The sequence below is a fragment of the Scleropages formosus genome, chromosome 6 (genome assembly GCF_900964775.1).
Source record: "Scleropages formosus chromosome 6, fSclFor1.1, whole genome shotgun sequence".
Taxonomy (NCBI): domain Eukaryota; kingdom Metazoa; phylum Chordata; class Actinopteri; order Osteoglossiformes; family Osteoglossidae; genus Scleropages; species Scleropages formosus.
In genome coordinates this window covers 29,482,909-29,504,256 of record NC_041811.1, presented here as the reverse complement: position 1 = coordinate 29,504,256, position 21,348 = coordinate 29,482,909, and the positions used below count along the sequence as shown (strand labels likewise).

Here is a 21,348-nt window from a genome sequence, read left to right as displayed (position 1 = left end):
ACTGTTAGATTCTGCATGCATCATCTACAAAGTCTGACTATTGTCAAGTGACTTTCTCAGATTACAGCGAATCACATGCACTGAGTTTAAGGAAGTGCCACAAATCAGCAGAAATTTGCACTTACAGCACCTTAGTCACAAGTTTGGGTTTCAAGGAAAGAGGAAGAAGGGCCCATAACCCCTCTTTCTCTCCATTATTCACCCTTCTCAGGCTACAGAGAAGTTTTTCCTAAGTGAGAAGCCAGGCATGTTGGCATGTCCCCAAGAAAACTACAGAAATATAGACACATGGCATTAGACAATTCCGTAATCACCAACAAAAAAAGAAAGTGCTTATAAAGCAAGTCACAGCTTGTTCTAATATTCATAGGCACCCACTCACTTTCATTAACCGTTTATGCTTGTGAGGGTCACAGGGGTGTGGACCCTATCCTGGAATCAATGAATGCCAGGCAAGAGTGAACCCTGGAGGGGATCCACAGCCATCAACCTGTAGCCACACACACACACACACACAGCTAGTTATTGCCACCAATTAACCTGAAACACAGGCCTTAAGACTGCAGGAGGAAACCAGAGCACCCATAAGAAATCGACACAGACTAAACTGGATTAAACTAGAACCTATGCTGAAACAACCCAGGAGGTAGGAGGTGACCTTGCCACCCTTATATTAACATTGACTCATAATTATTTCAATAGGATTCAGGCCTCTGGGTTCATCCGATAGCCCTGAGGGAACAGAAGTTGCATCACCCAACACACCAGTGTATCTGCATTCATTTCACGGATAACTGAGAAAAAAAAAAATCGAGTTTTACAAGTTTCTGGTTTGAAAACTGAAATGGCACTTATGAACAAGTGGCAGAACAATATTGTTTAATAAATTAAATAGAACAAAAACGATGACAAGATGGGTTGCTGAAAAAACCCACTTTACACGCACGAACGTCTGAAAGTGCAACATGAATTCGAAACCCTAAATAAAGTCACTTTAATTAAACAAAGTAAACATACCGTAAATAAAAAGTGCATTTAAGTTTTTAATAGTTGAAAATTACACTTATTATCCAAGAACGACGGTTTACACGTTAAATGCAAAAATGACCAGATTTCAAAATGAAACTTCACTGTTGTTTATGAATGAAAGTAGCTAATCGTTTTTAATTTATCAATAACACATCGGGATGGGGGGGGGGGGGCACAAGGCGCGCGCGAGCAGCAGACCACGCTCGCTTACACAGCGCGCGGCGGCGGAGAAAGGGTTAAATGTGTGTAAATGACATGTTGAAGAGGGAGGAAAAAAAAAAGCTGGGCTCCACTGGCTCGGTTATTTGCTGCAGGTTCACGCCATCAGTAAATTAGGACATGGATTGCGGTCGCGCGAGCGGCTCGAGGAGCGCGAATGGACTGAACGCGGTCGCGTGAATGAGATAAAAAAGGCGCGCTTCGTAGCGCTTTTCTGTTTGTCCCACGCAGGCACGTCGATCGCTCGGGCCACGGTCTCGCTCTCTGCGCGGAAGGACGCGGCCAGCGCTCACTACACAGCCACTCCGCGAAATGGTCACGTCTATTCTGGGCTTTCTTATTCTGCCAATATGTCTTCAGCAGTTCGCCTATGTGTGGGGTGAGTAGCGCGGGGCGCCGGGCGGGACGCCCCTTCGCTTCGTCCTTCCTTCCACGGACACTTGAAGCGTGGTTGCTGACACAAAATCGCCACAGCGTTGTAGCTCTTCTTTTATTGTTTTAAATAAGGTCTCAGCGACGAGGGAGCCGTCAGTCCGTCCGTCCGTCCGACTCCGTGTGCGTTCAGCCGTGCGCCAATGTGGCCGCTGCGCTACAGCAGCCCGCGTCGTTAAGGGCCTCCGTCTGTGTCTCCTAATGTGTTTATGTCCCTGTTTCAACACACGCTTAGGATCGCGTTCACTTGTGTGGAGGAAACTGATTTTTTCCCCTTTTTTTTTTTTTTTTTCCGTGGTATTTGTGTTGCGCTCATGAGTGGGCGCGCTTTCCCCTGTCAACGCGTTCTCTATGTCCGATATTTAAATGTTAAAAGGCCTTTACATTGTTTCTGCGGCGCCCTGTCTGCTATCGGGACGCTGCGTTATTTCTCTATGCGCCTCCGGGGAATCGATCTGCCACATGAACAAAAGCTGAGAATCATCAATTATTCAAGGATATGGCTAGGCCTAACCTTCTCTCCCTTCATCTTATGGGAAATAAAAAATTTTATAATTGTTGGTTAGCATAGCCGTCCAGCGGGCACCCTGGCTTCTCCCGTCGTTGCAGGGGGGAGGGTCGGGCTGCTGATGAACAGGTGATTATAATGGTGGAAGAGAGGCAGGAACTCTCCGTCTCCGCGTAACTCGGGCCAGTGGTTTGTCACTGCGCATAATCGGGCGTCTCATTGTCCCATGTGCTTATGACATTTGTTACGGCTTCGGCTACGTGCCTCCATCCTCATCGCACCGCGTTGTGTCGCGTCGCGCGGAGCTTGATCCGGGTCCTCGTCGCGAGAGGATGGGAAGGAGCATCACGCGTATCGGAGACCCGACACCGTTCGGGACTTGGCCTCATTTCGCAGATTTTTTTTTCCCCCTCTCCAAATTTGGATCGCTAAAGGTCCGATGTATGTGGGGAGGCTGCGGAACAGGGAGCGGGGTCGCAGTTGGTCGCAGCGTGCTGGAGATGAGGGTGTGATGAGGATGATGATGAAGAAAAGGGGATCCCCTCGTGAATGCCGGCCCCCCAACTGGGCTCAGGCACCAGGACTAGGGTCCTGTCACTGGTACATGGAATACCTTGTAGTCCCGTTTGCTTTGAAGAAACCTGTTTGTTTCTTTCTGTCTGAAAGTTGTCTTGAATGTGAAACAAATGTAGCAGATTGTGATCTTTCCAAATGAGCATCTCTCCATCATTTTGGATGAGTGTACCTTCAGTGCTTTTGCCAACTCAACTTCTGGGTTTTCATGCACTAATGTAATGTCTTGGGGTTTTTTATAGATTTCCATTTATCCCTTAATTGATTGCCGTAATATGGGCGGAAACTGTCAGGCGAAGGGCCATTGATTGCTGCGTTGCATGGATGAACCCTGGAGTGGAATGTGGTTTGATTTGTCAGTTACAAAGGTGTAATTGTGAACCGATGATGCTTCTTAGGGAAGCACTGGTTGTGCAGGAGTTGCACTCAAGTCATTGTACTGGTGTATTTCCCCCAAATTCCAATAAAGATATGGAATTGTGCATTTGTAAAAAAAAAAAAAAACTATTTTTAATAATCCAAATCACCTGTAAGGAATGTCAAAATTCTAGAAAACTAAATTGCAGTCTTGCCGCTCGTGTACACCAGCTGTTCGAAGGGGAATTACTTTCACCCACCCTGGTGATGTGGACACTGATCCAGGTTCCATGCTTCTGGTACCACACTTGTCAAGGAGACTTGTTCTGGTGCATATACTTTGATTCTTGACTGTTTTTATGATGCATGTTCAGCACATGGTTGGGGGTTTTATGAGATTAATGGTGAAAGTGCAGCTCCCCAAAGGTGAAGGTTGCATACCATCACACTAGTTTCAGGTGAGAACTGCAGCGGTTGTACTGCTTCCGCAGGAGCTGCGGCATTTATTGCTCTTGCACTGTCTGTGCATGGCCTGCACACACCGATTGGCTGATTTCTCATCAGTCCTTTATCCTATGTTGTGGAACTGTGGTGTTGCTCAGAGGAATCCTTATTTTATCTACTGTTGCTTTTCTGAAGGTGAGTCAGGTATGGGGGGTGATTACTTGCTCTGTCGGTCAGGGAGTGAGTTGCATCCAGCACTGAAAGGCAGGTGTGTTTTAACTCTGCTTTCCTTTGAACAGCGTAGTGCTTGTGTGTCATGCTGCTGTGCTGTGTTTCCAGAATGTCAGTGGTTGTGCTGCCAAAATGGGTTTCACAGCATCATCCTGCAAGTACTCAAGCAGCTGCAGTTCAGCACCTTGTACTTGAACTTCAGATGGTCTGGTGTATGACTGGTATTTCTGTAGTAAGTGTTGGCCTGTTATAGGAGCACAGGCATCCAACAGCTTTGGTCTTGTTTTGAAGGTATGTGCCATTTCAAAGTTATTGTATTTGAATAGTTATGCACTTAATTTAATTTAGCAGTCTCAAAATTGAGGCTTAGCTTTGAGCTGGAAAACTTGTGCAGAGTGGCCCTCCAGAACAAGGACTTAAGCTTTAGGCTTAAAGGGGGGGGGTTTCTTGAATCAATCAACAAAGTGCACAGTGTTGGATTACATAGATGCCTTTCCTTTTGGCCTAAACTGCTGTCCCTCTCTCTCAAATTATGGTGAGCTAAGAAAGGGTTATTTTGCTTTGCTTTTGGCTTCTGGGTTCTTGTCTTGTCATTGACCTCCAGACAGCTTGTGCTGTCAGCATGTCTGATCCTACTGGCACCAAGGAGATGAATTGGTTTTCCTTCACCACATGAAGGTGAAATGTGTATACACACTTGCAGTACTGGAACTTGCCTAATGCTGTAATACATTTTTAGTAACTCTTCAATAAAATAGATTTTTTCATTCAGCATATACAATGGCTGGAAAACAAAGGACTAATTCCTGGATTCATTACCTATTAATTGGCATGTCAGTGCATTAAGGTGTTCAGGAAGAGCAGTTGTGTCCATTGTTAAAATCTATAGTTCAGTTTTACATTTCCCAAGCATACAACTTGGCCCTAGATCTTTTTTTCTCCTCCAAGAGCAATATTTGGAGTGTACTTATGTGTCATAAACTGAGCTTGAGACACATCTGAACTGCTTGTCCCATATGGGGATGCGGGGAACCAGAGCCTAACCCGGCAACACATTTTAATTGTAAAATCCCAGAAGGGCATTTTACTGCTGTACCCATAAAGCAGCTGGTTACTAAAGTTGTGGATCTTCAGGTTTGCTATACACCTGTATAGCATTTTACTAATTTGCAGATGTTTACATGGATTTCTTTAATACCTAGCACAAAAAAGTTAATGCTCATTAGCACTGTGGGGCTGAGCAAGACCATAGCTACACATGTGGCTCAGCATCTTTGCCCTGCAGCCTTGTGGCTGTTTTCCAGGTTGAGATTTACTTGTGTTGCTCTTTCTCCTTTTAGCTGTCTGAAGTCTCTTAACATTAAGATCACTGGAATTATTAATAAATCTATTAATGACCAATTGGTCACTGCAAGGAGATAATCAGCCAGTTGATTAGATCTCTGCTGGCAGATGTTGCTGATCCAGGGCAGGGACTGGAGGTTGGGACCAGTCCTGAACAATGTGGATTTTTTTTTTTTTTTAAATAAACTGAACTGGGTCACAGTGCCCTGCAGAGAAACTATAAATGCATACAGGTGCAAAATGGAACACAAGGGCAAAACACTTAGCAGGTGTGGTCATGTAACTCTGAAGTTCTAAAAGGGGACCTGATATTTCAGAATTCTTTCAAATGACCATGCAGTTCAATAACATCTCTAGACTGGAAGAAGGTTAGATAATTAAGTCAAAATTTCATGAGGGAGCTTCTGGTCTGAACCATAGCAGTAAAATTGATTAAATGTTTGGCAAGGAAATCCAAGGTCCATAACTTAATCAGAAGCAGAATGTTTCTCTAATATAGAAGGGGGGTGACATATAAGCTTAAGATCTTAAAGGTTGAATGAGCACTGTTCCAGTAAGTTTTTGCTTTTTTAATCACATGATTCCTGTAACAAATGTATCACAGTGCCTGGAGGTACTCTGCACATAAAACACAGCTGAGATGCCCCAAGAAAGCTCCCAGGAAGAGGAGCTGAAGCTGGGTAGTTCAAATGGATGAATGTCAAGATTTGCTCATGCATACCAAGGAATTTGCAAGCTGAAGACTTCAAACCATGAAGGAAAGACAGGCCAAAGTCATGTTCCTATGGTATCTGTTCTTGTGATGCATTGAGGAAGACAACACTTAAGTGTATATTGTGCAGAGATTGTACCCCTGGAACTGTATGAGGGGATGAGCTGGTTTCCCCACTCTAGTTAATGCAACTAATCTGTTCTTTCTATAGGACTGTAATCGGTGTTAGATAACATTAAAAACTACAGTTTGAAACTTGCCACTTCATGCTAAATACAGGCCTGGGGGCACCTTAGACTTACTGGACCAAGGATTGGATGTTTAAGGAAGATATGGTCTTCAGTTACCCTTAACCCAGATCTGGGATCTGAACTAGACTCCAGTTGTCTCCTGTCTCTCCAAGCTGTGTTTAGTTGTACCAAGATCAACTTTAACTGTCCTAATTGGTTGTAAATAGTTGGCATCTAACAGCTGATGTAGTGTTTAACCCTTTGCTGCAAAGTGCTGGAGTTGATAGTAATGAGTGACTTGACCTAAATGCATAAAGAACACAAGCAGCTATTCTACTCCCCTTATTTTCAGGTCGATGTATTTTTTTGCACCATCCAGAGGATCTTCTGTTGTGCATTTGAGAAGTGTTGAGTAGAAACTGTGGAACATGCAATTTTAATTGCACCCTACTCTAACCTTTCTTATTGCCCTAATGCTTCAAACTTTTTCACAGCCTTCTGTCTCCTCTAACAGTCTTGTTTCTTTCTAGGATCCCAGGCAGAATGTGATCCCTCTCAGTTCCAGTGCGGAAATGGCCGCTGTATTCCCTCAGTGTGGCAATGTGATGGCGATGAAGACTGTTCTGATGGTAGTGATGAGAGCACCTGCGGTGAGTACAACCCTAGTGGTGCCGAGATGCTGATATAGGTTGATCACCTGAAGTCTGCCCTCACATTTGCATTTCTGGTTGCATTTAAGTGGAACAGTATATGGGTGCAACCTAATGCTGAAAGGATGGTGAACTGCAGTTTATATTGCATATATTTATCACCAGGTTAGTCCTTCATGGAGAGCAATTCTGGGCTGGTATGAGCCTGAAAGTCTCCTGGGTTTTAGTGACGTGTGCATGTGTGTCAAAGGCATGGTACCTTGCATAGTCCCAGTGTCCCATCTATAAGTGTTATCTGGGTCATGGATGAGTCTGGTAAACTGCTATTCTAGGTGAGGGCTCACAGTGGAAAAATTGGATTGCCCAGAAGTGCAACACTTGCTGAGATTCAGTACTGAAATGGAATTGAAGGGCTGTGCTGTAACGGTCTTCTGAAATGCAAAATTATGCAAGGGTAAATCAGTGTCTGTAGTCTATTCATTTGAATAGATTGCAAATAATTTGACTTAACGCTATTTGGTAACTATAGTCTCCCTGCCTCGTTTAACAGTAATTGCCATTTGTGACAGTTTTTAGCTGGTTCCACTTTGCTTTCAGTCTGGCTCTTCATTTTGGGAAGGGAGTGCTTGTAGCACTTTCCAGTTTAAGTGGTCTACCTACCAATTTGCTTTTCAGGCTCTTCGCTTTTTACAGTACTTGGGCAGGCTTGGTGAACCCAAAGATGTAAAACGGGCACCTATGCTGCACACCTCCCCCACTCAACCCATAGTGCATTTCTTTAGACTTGTTGTACTCTGTGGTTCAAATAGACTCACCTGGTAAGGTCAGGATTTTGCTTTTAGGAGCAGCATACCTATTTTTGACTTTCACCATGCCAGAAGATGCATGTTGGTGTATATATGGGGGATTTGTTTGCAGCTTGCCTTTGGTCTCTTCAGAGCAAAGGATGCATTAAGTGGAATGTAGGAATATGACCACATGGCTTGACACCCAGCTGGATGGTGTTCATGGTGCTGCAGACAACTTTGACTCTTAAGTCCAGGTGTCAAGTAAAATGCCCTTATGAAAGACCCAATGGCTCTGAGGTGCTGCATTCTGGAATTGGACTCAAAACATGTTAGAACTTTTTCTGCCAGAGAAATGTATCAATCTAGCATGTACAGTTTGGTGGGAAGTGTTTCACCAACAGATGGCCACAGATGCAGACACAATTCTCAGTACAGCTGAATCTGTTAACCAAAGCCCTGATACCTTCAAACATGGTTTTCAAACAGCTTAAATGGTGTGCTCTACTTTGAAACATGTACAGTCCTGTTTTAAATAAAGTAACATCTGAGTAGGTGTTTAGGTACAGTGTGTGGCATAATGTGAGCAGGTGGAGTAGAGTTGCTAGCACTCTTCTCCAGGGTTGGTGTAGAGATAAAGAGCATGTGGAGGTACACTGAGGAGTAAAGCAACAATGCAGCCTCAGCAGTTTGAGGCTTTGGGTGATATTTCATTTGTAGATCTTACTCTGGAAGATAACATTCTTTGTTGCTTTGGGCCTTGACATTTTCTTTGTACAAACACTTTAAACTTGGATTTTATGATGTGGCCATCATGGTCTTCATTTGTTTCTAAATTTGGACTCTGAAACCAACTTCTCTGGTTTTACTTTAGAGAAGTTGGTAAAACTGAAGCAGTGTGTTAAGGTTCCTTCTGCTTCCTCACTGCAGTGAGGAAGACCTGCGCAGAGGTGGACTTCGTGTGCCGCAATGGCCAGTGTGTTCCCAAGAGATGGCACTGTGATGGCGAGCCTGACTGTGAAGATGGGTCCGATGAGAGCCCTGACGTCTGCCGTAAGCCCCCTGTTCAGACTTGACTATTTATGCAAGGTGCCCTGGGACCTTTAAGAAAGATGTGATTGGGAGATGTGGTTCTGCTAGTCACCACCTGCCTTTTGGAAGGTCTTAAATTCTCTAAAATGTTCCAATAGTAGATTGTCAGTTTGACACAGGTGTCAGTTAAGCACTACTCAATTTATATGCCTTTTAAATATGAAACTTGCAGATCTTTATCCCAGCACATACTTCTAGATTAATTTGCACAAATATGTGGTAACTTGGGATCTAAAATGATTGATTGTACACATCTTCAGTTATCCAATGTAGGGGCTATGAAAAGCACCAGATGGCCTCTGACAAATGTCCTTTCTTGATGTTCCCAGAAGGTTATGCTAGCCTACATGCTGGACAGCTGCTGTGCATTACCACACTGCTGTGACCTGGCAGTTTGTTCACAGGGGTGAACTTGAATGTACAGTTGAAGTATTTTGGCAGGTCTCAGCAATGGCATGCATCACCAGCTGTTTGAACATTTCCATCAACAGCCAGTTTGTCACAAATGGTGCTGCTGTAAACTCCTGTTCCTTTTTCAGATCTTATTTTGAACCTGTCAGTCTGGTGCTCAGGTTTTATAGTTGAAAGACTGAGAAAGTCAAATTCAGTCTGACTTTTGTATGGACTTGTCATTCTAATGAATGCTCAGGCACTTTAATAATGGGAGCAATTGAAGTAGTGGGTGACACACAGTAGGTAGCACTGGTGCCTCACAGCTGATTTGGATATGGATTCAAGTCTGGTCATGTTGAGTTTCATTCCCATGTGGGTTTCTTATGGGTGCTCTGGCTTCTTCCCACAATATAAGGATATGTTTTGGTGTAATTGGGGACTTGGTTGTATAGTGTGTGCAGGATTGATCTGCACATCCTTCCCATCTGGGATGGGCTCTAGACCACCATGACCCAGCATCAGGACAAGTGGTTAATGATGCCAAATAAGTCAATGCAGTGATAGTAGGGTTGGCTAAACTCTAGTTCTGACTGATTTCATGCAGTTTGAAGAGATATGCACTTCCCACATTGTGGTGGGTTGGCATGTTTGCCGTTTGCAAGAATGTTTAATTTGGTCAACTGAATTTTACTTCAGACACACGGACCTGTCGAGTGAATGAGTTCAGCTGCGGGGCAGGCACGACCCAGTGCATCCCAGTGTTCTGGAAATGTGATGGAGAGAAGGACTGTGATAATGGGGAGGATGAAGCTAACTGTGGTATGGCTTTTTTCTAGTTAAATGCTGTTCTCAGTCTAGAGAACTTACAAATACAATTCACATCCTTAAAGCAACCATAAGAATTTCCTTTAAATGTGGACTATAACATGAACTTTAGTTGCACATTCACTATACAATATTAAATCTTGATTTAAATGCAGATGGTATCATTTCTCTTGACCAAAGAATAATTTCTAGTTGCCTTCCTAAATGCCTTGCTTTAGGCAACATCACCTGCGCCCCCCTGGAGTTCACCTGTGCAAGTGGCCGCTGTGTGTCTCAGAACTTTGTGTGCAACGGTGAGGACGACTGCGGCGATGGCAGCGACGAGATGGACTGTGCGCCTTCATCCTGCGGCCCCAGCCAGTTCCAGTGTGGCAATGCCACCTGTATACCTGACAGCTGGGTATGTGACAATGACGTGGACTGCCAGGACCAGTCGGATGAGTCTCCACAGCGCTGTGGCCGCAACCCCACGCCACCTGCCAAGTGCTCCTCGAGTGAGATACGCTGCAGCTCAGGTGAATGCATCCACCGCAAGTGGCGCTGCGACGGTGATGCAGACTGCAAGGATGGCAGCGACGAGGCGAACTGCCGTGAGTGTGCCGTATTTATGGAAGTTCTCTGTGCAGGCTTTCTGGCACATATTTTGATCTTTCTTGCTGCAGGAAGAGATTTCCTCTGCTGATTAGTACTTGCTCCATTGCCAGGCTTACTGATCCAAAGCAGAAGCTTGGGTGATGTTTGTCCAGCCATAATTATCTCTGTGGAAAAGAACTTAAGGGGTTACCTCGAGTCGTCTTGGGTCTTGAAGTATTTGCATTTCCAACATTTAGCTGTCCGGAGCTGCAGACCAGACCAGTTTAAGTGTGATGATGGCAGCTGCATCCATGGCAGCCGGCAGTGCAATGGGTTGCGTGACTGCTCGGATGGGAGCGATGAGCTGAATTGCAAAAACAGTAAGTGTGTTCTGTGGGTTGTGGATATAGATTGTAGTCATGGAGAACAGATGTTTGTTTCTCTATAGCATTTATCAGGTGAAGATGCAGAACTAAATTCACAATGGTGCTTTTAATCCTTACCCCAGAAAGCATGGTTTGTGCTACAGTTCTCAAATTTAAACTGCAGAAGAGTTAATTTTGGATAAGTGGCTTTTAAGCATTTTTGAGATTACTGTAACTAAGCACCTCTTGTCTCTTCCCTCCCACCCAGTGACTCAGTGCAGCAGCCCAGATAAATTCAAGTGCCGTAGTGGGGAGTGCATTGAGATGAGCAAGGTGTGCAACAAGGTTCGGGACTGCTCAGACTGGAGCGATGAGCCCCTCAAGGAGTGCAGTGAGTGATTTGGCTGGTTCAGTTTTCTTGCTTCATCACCGGAGTTCTCTTGCGTGAAACACAATGCTCACAACTCAGATCAAAAGGGTTAAACCAAGCTCCAAAACCTACTTTTGCTGAGATCTTTTGGCTCCACCAGGTGTCTTGTTGAACATGGCCTCCCAAACAGGGTAGTATAAATGACTCATGTTGGCATAGTGCCATTGCCAGCTTAAATGTCATTGGGGAGCCAGTCAGCTGCTAAACATTACTCACAGCTGATTGACTGCCAATAGTCTTGCTTTTTATGCATCACTGAGATAATGGGCAAACATGGGTTTATGCTCTCTGCCCCACATGCTCTTCCCATGGCAACAGCATTGTCATCCAGAGCAATGTCTTCAGCTTGGTCAGTCATATCTGCACCCCCTGCCCCCCCACCCTGGGGTCCTTGCAGGCATGCTCTGAGCCTGTTTGTATCTCTGGACAAAGTGCATGCTCAAAAAGCAGGAGACAGTAAAAGGGCAAAGCTTCTGCCATATCCAGTCTTCAGTGTGGCAGTGATGGTCTGTTCTTGCTGTGTCCTTCCTCTCCAGTATGAAGATGCATTTTGATGTCAGGTTATATATATTTTTACTGTTCATCCTGGTGTTTGCTGGAACTTCTGGTGGTAGGTGTGGTCCTAGAGTGAAAGGTTTTATTGTCAGATGTTGCTTTAAACTTTGTACCAATACACAACTTTGGCTCCTTCCTACTCATAACTGGTAAAACAAGATCCAACAATGCATGGGAATGAAGATTAAAGTGGGAGACTAACTTCTGTGACAAGGTCTTTACAGAGCTGTAAACTCTCAGGTTCTAGTGGTAATCTGCTCAGGTTTTGTAGATGGACCTCCCCATACCAGTTAGTTGGAATTGGAATCATTCTTGCAATACATATGTATGCCTTACATGTGTTTTCAAAGATTAACATTTGTGTAGCTCTAAGTTTGAGGTTGCATGCTTTGTAAAGAACTGCCTCCTGAACACTGGCAAGTTGGCCCTAGTGATAATGATATTGCTGAACTTTGTCAGATTTCTGAAATTGAAATCTCAGCAGCTCTGAAAAATGACATACATGAAACTTGTGCATTGCCACAAAACATTGAAATTTACATATTACACTGGCCAGATAGTTGCACACCCTAGATATTGTACAGCTATTATATTTTGAGTATTATGCACAGTGGTTTTTGCACATGGGCTATAGTTGTACTTACCTGAATAGTGTACCATCCTAGACAAAGCAGTCTATCATATGCTGTTGGACCAGGCACCAGAGGATTCCTTAAGAGTTCTATGATGCTGATCTTAAACATGTTGGGTTCACTAGCACTGTGCTGACAATGGAACTTAGATTTCCTTTGAAAAGATTCCTTGTTCTTCCCAGATGTGAACGAATGCCTTCAAAACAATGGTGGCTGCTCCCACATCTGTCAAGACAATGTGATTGGCTATGAATGTGACTGCACTCCAGGCCTGCAGCTAATAGACCGCAAGACCTGTGGTGGTATGTGCGACATGCTTAATGTTGGGGTAGCACATTTCTAACTTGCACTTTTGTTTTTGTAATGAAGCCAATATTTGTGCTTTGGGCATGGCAAAAGCTTCAGAGTTTTGGAACAAGTAACAGGTGAACTTCTTACTGGAAAGATGAACCTTCATTGTAAGGTTAGCTGACTCAACTTTTGCTTGGCTTCAGTAGTTTAAGGTGTACAGATTTTTACCCCTCTTTCTAATCCCCTCAGATATTAACGAGTGCCTAAACCCTGGGATCTGTAGCCAGATCTGTATCAACTTGAAGGGGGGTTACAAGTGTGAGTGTCACAATGGATACCAGATGGACTCTTCCACAGGCGTGTGCAAGGCTGTAGGTAAGTATTTGCTCTGAAGTTTTGATTCTTTCTTATTAAAGATGAGGAAACCCTGGAAGTGGTTTTTTAAAGGAGTTAATTTGAAATGGAGGGTGAAAGACCTAGACTCATTAGTTTGGCTTGTTTTAACACATTTTCAAACTTGATGCTTCATACAAGTCTACAATCATGTTCAACAGGCAAGGAGCCATGCCTGATCTTCACAAACCGGCGTGACATCCGAAAGCTGACACTAGAGCGGAGGGAGTACACCCAGATTGTGGAGCAGCTGCGCAACACTGTGGCCCTAGATGCAGATTTCTCCCAGCAGATGATTTTCTGGGCTGACCTAGGACAAAAGGCAATCTTCAGGTATGCTATGTGCTTATTTGCTAATGTCTTCTAGATATGTCCGTAGCAGAACAGCACGTACCTACTTGGACGTCGTAACGTGGAACATGGTGCACTAGCAACTTGGTTTAGGTATACATCTAACAATTGCTCCAGCCTAGCTACCTTAGTGTGAACTGGCCTTGCCAGCATGTATGGCAAGTAATTTTTCCTGCTTCACTTTCTCAGCACATCACTTGAGAAGCGGGATGGGAGCACGATCACGAAAGTAATTGACAACGTGCACACTCCTGTCGGGATTGCAGTGGACTGGATTTACAAGAACATTTACTGGTCAGACCTGGGTACCAAGACCATCTCTGTGGCTAACTTTAATGGCACCAAGAGCAAGGTTTTGTTCAGCAGTGGACTGAAAGAGCCAGCCTCCATTGCTGTGGATCCACTCTCTGGGTAAAGTGTTTGGTTTTTTTTTTTTTTCCTCCCCCCTCCCCCGCAGTGAAAAGGGGTGTCTTGTTCCACTCCCACAATCTGACCTCAACTACATGATCGTAAAGTTCTTGATTGTCAAACTTTGACATTTTGCTGCTGATTTATAATTCTTGCCATTTTCTAGGTTTCTGTATTGGTCAGACTGGGGTGAGCCAGCCAAGATTGAGAAGTCAGGCATGAATGGTGTAGACCGGCAAGTTCTGGTTGATACTGATATTCAGTGGCCTAATGGGATCACTTTAGGTGGGTGAGGTTTTAAATTTTATTTTCAGTTTTAGTAAATATCTGAAGTGTGGCTCTAAAGTCACTTTAGTATAATTGACTGCATACATCTGATCCAAAATAGTTGGTGCAGAGGCTTTTATACCCTTAAGGAAAGTACCAGGTATTTCAACAAAGTTAATATAAGAACTGTTCTAGCAATGTATTGTATAGCTGCTCACTGAAGCCTGACTGCCCCCACACCCTTAGTGAGCTACAGTTAAGTCCTTAATTTCTTTCATGGGGGGAATTTTATATGGCTTCAGAAAAGAATCCAGCTGTACATCCACATGTGGCATCTGTCATTTAATTTGCATGCAACTAACTTTTTCTCCCCTTCCATACCTGTTCTAGACCTCATTAAGAGCAGGCTCTACTGGGTTGACTCCAAGCTACACATGCTTTGTAGTGTTGATCTAAATGGGGACAACCGGCGGAAAGTGCTCCAGTCTCCTGACTATCTTGCACATCCCTTTGCTCTTACGGTCTTTGAGGTAAATGGAACAGTATATAAATAACCAATCTCTGGGTTTAACCTGCAAGGGTTAAATGTCACAGGTTTGCAGTGTTGTGCTAGAATGGTAATAGGATGTATCTGGCATCTGCTCCTCAGTGGAGTCAGCTTCAGGGTTTCTTCAGTGTAGCACTCCCAAACATGTAATGGGCAGTTTGCAAAGTGCTGTGGGAGAAGCTTTTTTGGACCATGCTGTTTTTGTAAAAAGTGTGGTACTGCTTGTTTTTCCTATGGTCAGCTGGAGCATCCACTGAAAACAATGCCCAAGCTTCATGCTTTGGCTGTATTGTGATTTATATTTTGTTAGGATCGAGTGTTCTGGACAGATGGGGAGAATGAGGCGATCTACGGTGCCAACAAATTCACAGGATCAGATGTGGTTATGCTCGCCAGCAACCTGAATGAGCCGCAGGACATCATTGTTTACCATGAGCTCATCCAGCTATCTGGTGGGTCTGCCAATCGTCTATATAGACCTGGAGACATGAATAGAAAGGCATTTGGTAGCTATGGATTCCTCTGACCTTAAATTCATTTTTTTTTTTTTTTTAATGTTTGGTCTTGTAGCTACCTATTAGTTCCTTGATCTGAGTGGCAGTATAATTTACCTTAATATGTAAAATTAACTCGCCTTTCCTTATGCAGGAACCAACTGGTGCAGTGACAAAGGGGCCAATGGGGGCTGTGCCTTCATGTGTTTACCAGCACCACAGATCAACAAGCACTCACCAAAGTACACATGTGTCTGTCCAGGAGGGATGGAGCTTGCTGCAGATGGCTTCAGTTGCAGACCAGGCAAGAGCCCTACTGGTTGTGGGAGTGGGGGGGTTAGGGATGGGTACAGCAATGGAGTTCACTGGCATTGTTGCTTTGCTTCCCTTCCCCCCCAAACCTAGAATCTGCAGGCCTTCAGAATGCTTGAAAAGCTACTCTTATACATTAAACCTTTTATGCATTCATGCTTCTGTATACCCAAGCATGCCCCTCCCCCACTGCCTTTGTCACATTAAACATCCTGATTCAGCTTTGTCTGGATCTCCTAGCCACTTCATCCAAGAACCGACCTCCCATTCATTCATTCATTTCTGGCACCCTCTTCAATGTGCCTTCCACACCACAATCTTGCTGCTTTGTAGTGTCTACAGCCAAGGCACTCAGCATTTTTGATACCTTGTTCTTGTGACTGAACACTGCCAAATGTGGCACCACTGAACACTCAATTTTATATTCTTCAGGCACAAGTCTTTAATATTTTAATTGCCTCATGTCCAAGAGATGTGCTCACCAGTATTTTAATCTCACCTTTAAGGTTGCAAGGGGCTACTTATAGGGTCTGTAGACTACATTTTGGACTTTGTCCCAAATGTCAGTCAGGAGGCTAAAGTGATTCCAGCTACACTTTCATTCTGCTTTAGAACATTCCTGTTCATGGGACAAGGGTGGGGATTCTCAAGAGTCAGGTTTACAAGATGCATTTTAAAATGAACTGCTTTAATGCAACTAGACTGTAAAGCAGACAACTAGAATACTTCAGGATGCTTTTGGAAGCTGGCCATTGCTATCAGTTTGGGTCCGGAGGACAACCAACATAAGACTGATCGGCCCTCTGGCCAGTAGGAAGGAACAATGCATTAAATGCTGACTAAAGTTCAAATAGGAACAAGTTTTAGACTTTCTGCATTTCTGAACTTGGCTTTAAAACTCCCCTGCTTTCTCTTCCTTGGCCTTAGTTCATTCAATTCTTGAATGATTAGCTCTTGGTGTTGTTTCCCCTTGCACTGACTGCTTTGCCTTCCTATGTAAGAAGGTACATAGTATGAGTGTATTTGACATGTTTTCTCAACAGCCACCATTTCTGCACACCCAGGGGATGGGAAGGTACTAGTACACCCCACTCATGCTTCAGGTAATGTCCTTTGCCTGCATAGCTGGTTTAACCAGGCTGTTTCCCTCGGCCTCTATTCCTGATTAGAGGCTCTAACAAATGTGGTTTTTAAACCACATCCAATCTCCTTGTGTGCCTCAAACTACTATATAAAGGTCAGGGTTTATGCTCCAGACAAGAAGCGTCTCCTATGTGACTTGGATTGCTACCACCTTGACAGCTGTGAGCCACAGTGCAGAATTTGTATTCCTTGCCTGAAAAAGCCAGGATGATTAAAGCCCTAGGGCCTGGGGGGGACTTGGGGCAAAACTGAGCTGGGATATTTATAGTGATGGCCTGTTGTAGGTCCTTCCTTACATTGGCTGGTAGCACTTGGTGCTGCATGTATTGCATGGATTCATGTTCTGTTATCCATTGCATCAGCATCCCATTGTCCGTCCTGCTAGTGTAGGTATTTTATAATGGAGCCAGAAAGTGTTCTTGAGTATAATGCAGTTTCATGGAATCTTCTCCAATTTGGGGTCACAGCAGTCCAGAATCCCTCTTTAAAACATGAGGCTCAGTCCTGCCCTAGGTGGGACATAAGATCATTATTGGGTAGCTATCCTGTAGAAGTAAAATTCACCAGTACTTCTTTGTAGGTAATCTACAATAAGTTAATGGCTCATTCTTCCAGATTCCATTAGTTTATTTTACTGTTGAAATGTAAGATTTTTACTGACTGCTTTGCCTTATGCAAGAAGGTGCATATTATGAATATCTGATCCCTGAATTGCAGTGGGGGACCCCCACTCTTGACATGTTTTCTCAAAACAGTCACCATTTCTGTACACCCAGGGAATGGGAAGGTGCTAGTACACCCCACTCATGCTTCAGGTAATGCATCCCTTGCCTGCATAGCTGGTTGACCTGGGCCATTCTCCTGGATGTCTTTGTGATTAGACTCCAACAGATGTATGGTTCTTAAACCATATCCAGTCTCGTGTGCCTCAAACAAGGGGTTGGAGTTTATGCTCTATACAATGAAAGCATCTGGTACCATGTTGATTTGCCCTTAGACTGCCACCTTGACAGCTTTGAGCCACAGTGCAGAACTTGTATTGCCTGCCAGAAAAAAAAGTTATTGTAACCTCCTAGGGCTATTGGGGGGGGGCTGTTTCTGGCAAAACTTTGAGCTGCAATATTTGTAGTGATGGCCTGTTCTAGGGCTGTCCTTATGTTATCTGGTAGCTCTTGGTGCTGCATGTATTGCATGGATTCACATTCCTTCATCCATTAAATTTGGCATCCCATTGTCCATCCTTACTGGTATAGTTTTTATAATGGAACCAGAAAGTATTCTGGGGTAGAATAGTTTTATTGAATGTGATGGTTAATATTTGAAGTAGTTGATCTCTAGACTAGCCCTTATGTCCTTTTTCCATGACATTAATGCAGATAATGGAGCCAAGTGAGGTCAGGGGTGGGGAACCAAAAACCAGGGATCAACTTGCACTGCCAGATCAATTTTCAGATATTCAGAATCTTTCCAACTTTCATGAATATCCCTCACTTGCTTTCCTTAACCCCTTTTCCAATTTGAGGTTGCAGCAGTCTAGAGTCTGTCCCAGAGCCATAGGGCACAAGGCTGTCAGTCTTGTCTTAGGTGGGACACCAGTCATTACTGGGTAGCTACATTTTAGAACTAAAATTGACCAGTACTTGTTTGTAGGTCATGTCTGCAATAGGTCAATGGCTCATTCTTCCAGATTCCCATTATTGTTTCTATATTTTACTCTTAGAATATAAGATGTTACTGGTAGTGTCCCCTGTTGGTTTACAGTGTTTCCTATCTGTTAAGGGTGACTGGTATGTGGGGGAGGTGGTCCTCAGTGAGCTGGAAAGGGATGGTTGGATCCTAGGTTCTTTGATAGACTAACCTTTTCCTCCCCTCTCCCTCCTCTGGAAGAAGGGAATGTGAGCACCTCTATCCATGAGGTGAATTCCTCAGCCAAAGGATCAGCTGCTGCCTGGGCCATCCTCCCAGTCTGTGAGTTTACATTCCTACCCACTGAAGCAGACTGGATAAGTGTCTTCTAGTTCAGTCACTGTTAGACATTAAATAGTACCTGTTTTGCTATAGCAGCATATGCTTGGCCTAACTGTCCCATTCCTTGTCTGTAGTACTACTGGCCATGGCAGCTGCAGGAGGGTACTTGATGTGGCGCAACTGGCAGCTGAAGAACAAAAAGAGCATGAACTTTGACAATCCTGTGTATCTGAAAACCACTGAGGAGGACCTCAACATCGACATCAGTCGACATAGCTCATCTGTGGGCCACACCTATCCTGCTGTGAGTGCCATGTCATTGCATAGCATGAGCTGGGGGGGAACTTGAGAGCCTGCCTGACCTGACTTTGTTCAGGAATCAAATTTTATATTCCTGGAATCTCAGGTTATGTGCCTGAACTCTTGACTTTGACTTAAGATTTTCAGTAAATGATTCCAGCCACATCAATTTATTGCTCTAGATCCTGCTGGAAAGGGCATGTTGCAAATGACCTTGTGGAAAATATAATGAGCAGCATAGGAGCCCCAAAAGTACAATTGGTTGTACTTGCAGTATAACAGATTCAGTGACATTCTTTTCTAATGGTTTTTCTTTCTGACTTACAGATATCAGTTGTGAATACAGATGACGATTTGTAGCCTGGTCCTTGATGCGACTTCACCTGTTACTGTCTCCTTGGTATCCATGCCAACAACTGCTGTTCTGGCAGTGCTACAACCAGATGCCTTCTGATGTGCATTTTTTTTCCTATTGAGTGTATGGTTGGGGTATGTAGGGTCTGGGATATTTGTCATTGTTTATATGTATAATGCATTAAGCCCCTAAAACCTGCACTGAGCATGCCCAAAGCAAGCTGGTTTTTTGGGCATGATCTTTCTCCACTTGACCTCACCTTCAGCAGACCATGAGCTTGGTCCAGTGACCTGGTGTCTCAGAATACTTGGACCAGACACAAGATGCATATTTTTAGCATTCATGATTTTTTTTTAAATTATTCCTTAAATCTTACCTCTTGATGCGTGTTCTTAAGAAGCTTCTGTGTAGTGGGGAAGCAGGCTTTAAGGACAGCTGTTAAAATATTTGTAAAACCACAATTGTACATACCCCATCTGAAAAAAAATTGCAATCAGGACTCTGAAGCACTTTGATCAAATGTTACTCTGTAAATAAGATTGTATACATTTGACTGAATCATTTTTTGCAACAGTTGGGCATAGTACCAGTGTAGAGGAAAATGTATTTAAAAAAAATTTGTTAATATTTTGTATGTTTGTGCTGTTCCTGTGACCTTTTATAACATTGTACAGGGGGGTACTAAACTGTGCTGTGAAAGCAAAACATTTGCAGTCACTTCAAATAAAATGACTTGAAATGATATTGATTCCTGTATTAAGTCACGTTCCCTTCAAACTGGGGTAGATCCTACTAGGAATTGTCAAGAAGACCAACCCATGTGGTTCAGGAGGAGTTTTAGTTGTTTGTCAAGACATCTCCATTCTTGAGGACTCATGTAAATTGCAAGGCACTGTGGACCACGTAAACTTGTATAACGGCTAATTTCTTCCTGACCTTGGTGTGAAGGCAGAAGTTCACAAGTGCACTGTGAAATGCCATGTCTGTTCACCTCCCACTGGTTCAGGAACTGCTTTAGGTGCAGTGTGCCAATGGCTGGTTTGAAGACTTTATTTGGTCCCATGGTCAGAAGCAATTTTCTCTACTTTAGATCCCATTGTAGGGTTTCTGCCACTTGTTCATTCTGACCTCCCCATTCCTGCCATGATCACAGTAAACAGCCAATAGATGTTAGTTGTACATGTGAGGAATTGAATGGTTAAACAGGGCAGCTGTGAAGAGGTCCTAGAAGCAGGTATGGAATTCAAAGGTAAATGAGACTTTACCACTGAGTTAACAAGTGTTAACTTAAGCAGGCTGCAGCATGTGCTGAAGTGGTATGCAAGGACAAATGAAGCTATATGGCAAAAGCTTTGTTTAGCACTTTGCTAACTGCTTTCTCAAACTTGTACACTAAAACATGGGTCAAAATGTTTGCATTTTCTTGAATACCATACATGAATGGGGAAAAATGCCTATTCAAAGATTCTCTGAAGGGTGTGGTGGCACAGTGAGTTTGGCCTGTGCCTGCTCTCTGAGGGGTCTGGGGTCTGAGATCTGCTTGGGGTGCCTTGTGCCATCCTGGGTGCATCCCCCTCCAGGCTTATGCCCTGTGTTGTTGGGTTAGGCTCCAGCTTGCTGTGACCCCACTTGGGACAAGTGATTTCAGACAATGTGTATGAATGACATGGTGGTAGTTGGCACTTTACCCCTTGCCATGAATGTAAATGAACTATATGGGTAACTGTTCAGCCCTTTGCCTGCAGGTAGATTCTTCTATGTGAATAGCCTGACCATTTCTGCCTGCTGAACTTCTATAGCACTTTCATGGTGTGTGAAAATCAGGGCAGCTGTCTGAAATGAGTTTACCTGTAACTGACATTACCTGTTAAAGGGACATATTTTACTACTTGAGCTAACAGAATTCGTGTGACATGAAGCCTAGTCTACCTGTGGCCTGCAGGAACAGCGCTGCCAGTGTAACACAACACAAACCCTGGCAGATCTGTGTTTCCCGGTCACAACAATGGAAAGCGGCATGTGGGAATTCATCATGGGAGATTTATGAAAATGTGGTGAATGAACGATGTGAGGGCGGAGCAAGAGCCTGCAAGAGGATCATAACAGTTAAAACTTTAAGCACACAGATCCTCTCAGTCAG

The 21,348-nt window shown here is 43.9% G+C and overlaps 1 protein-coding gene across 2 annotated transcripts; it reads left to right on the top strand.

The window, feature by feature from the left end:
• The first annotated feature begins 1,202 nt into the window (after nt 1-1,202).
• vldlr (very low density lipoprotein receptor) lies at nt 1,203-19,941 on the top strand. 2 transcript variants are annotated; one of them, XM_018751842.1, is made up of 19 exons: nt 1,203-1,627; nt 6,610-6,729; nt 8,445-8,567; nt 9,696-9,818; nt 10,043-10,414; nt 10,655-10,777; nt 11,031-11,153; nt 12,562-12,681; nt 12,920-13,045; nt 13,225-13,396; nt 13,604-13,825; nt 13,989-14,107; nt 14,480-14,619; nt 14,947-15,088; nt 15,285-15,434; nt 16,486-16,545; nt 18,473-18,553; nt 18,688-18,857; nt 19,181-19,941. In XM_018751842.1, the coding sequence occupies exons 1-19, from the start codon at nt 1,561-1,563 to the stop codon at nt 19,211-19,213; spliced, it is 2,586 nt and encodes an 861-aa protein (XP_018607358.1). In that variant the 5' UTR covers nt 1,203-1,560; the 3' UTR covers nt 19,214-19,941. The 2 variants fall into 2 exon arrangements, with proteins under 2 accessions (XP_018607358.1, XP_018607366.1); XM_018751850.1 differs by lacking the exon at nt 16,486-16,545.
• Nucleotides 19,942-21,348: the final 1,407 nt, after the last annotated feature.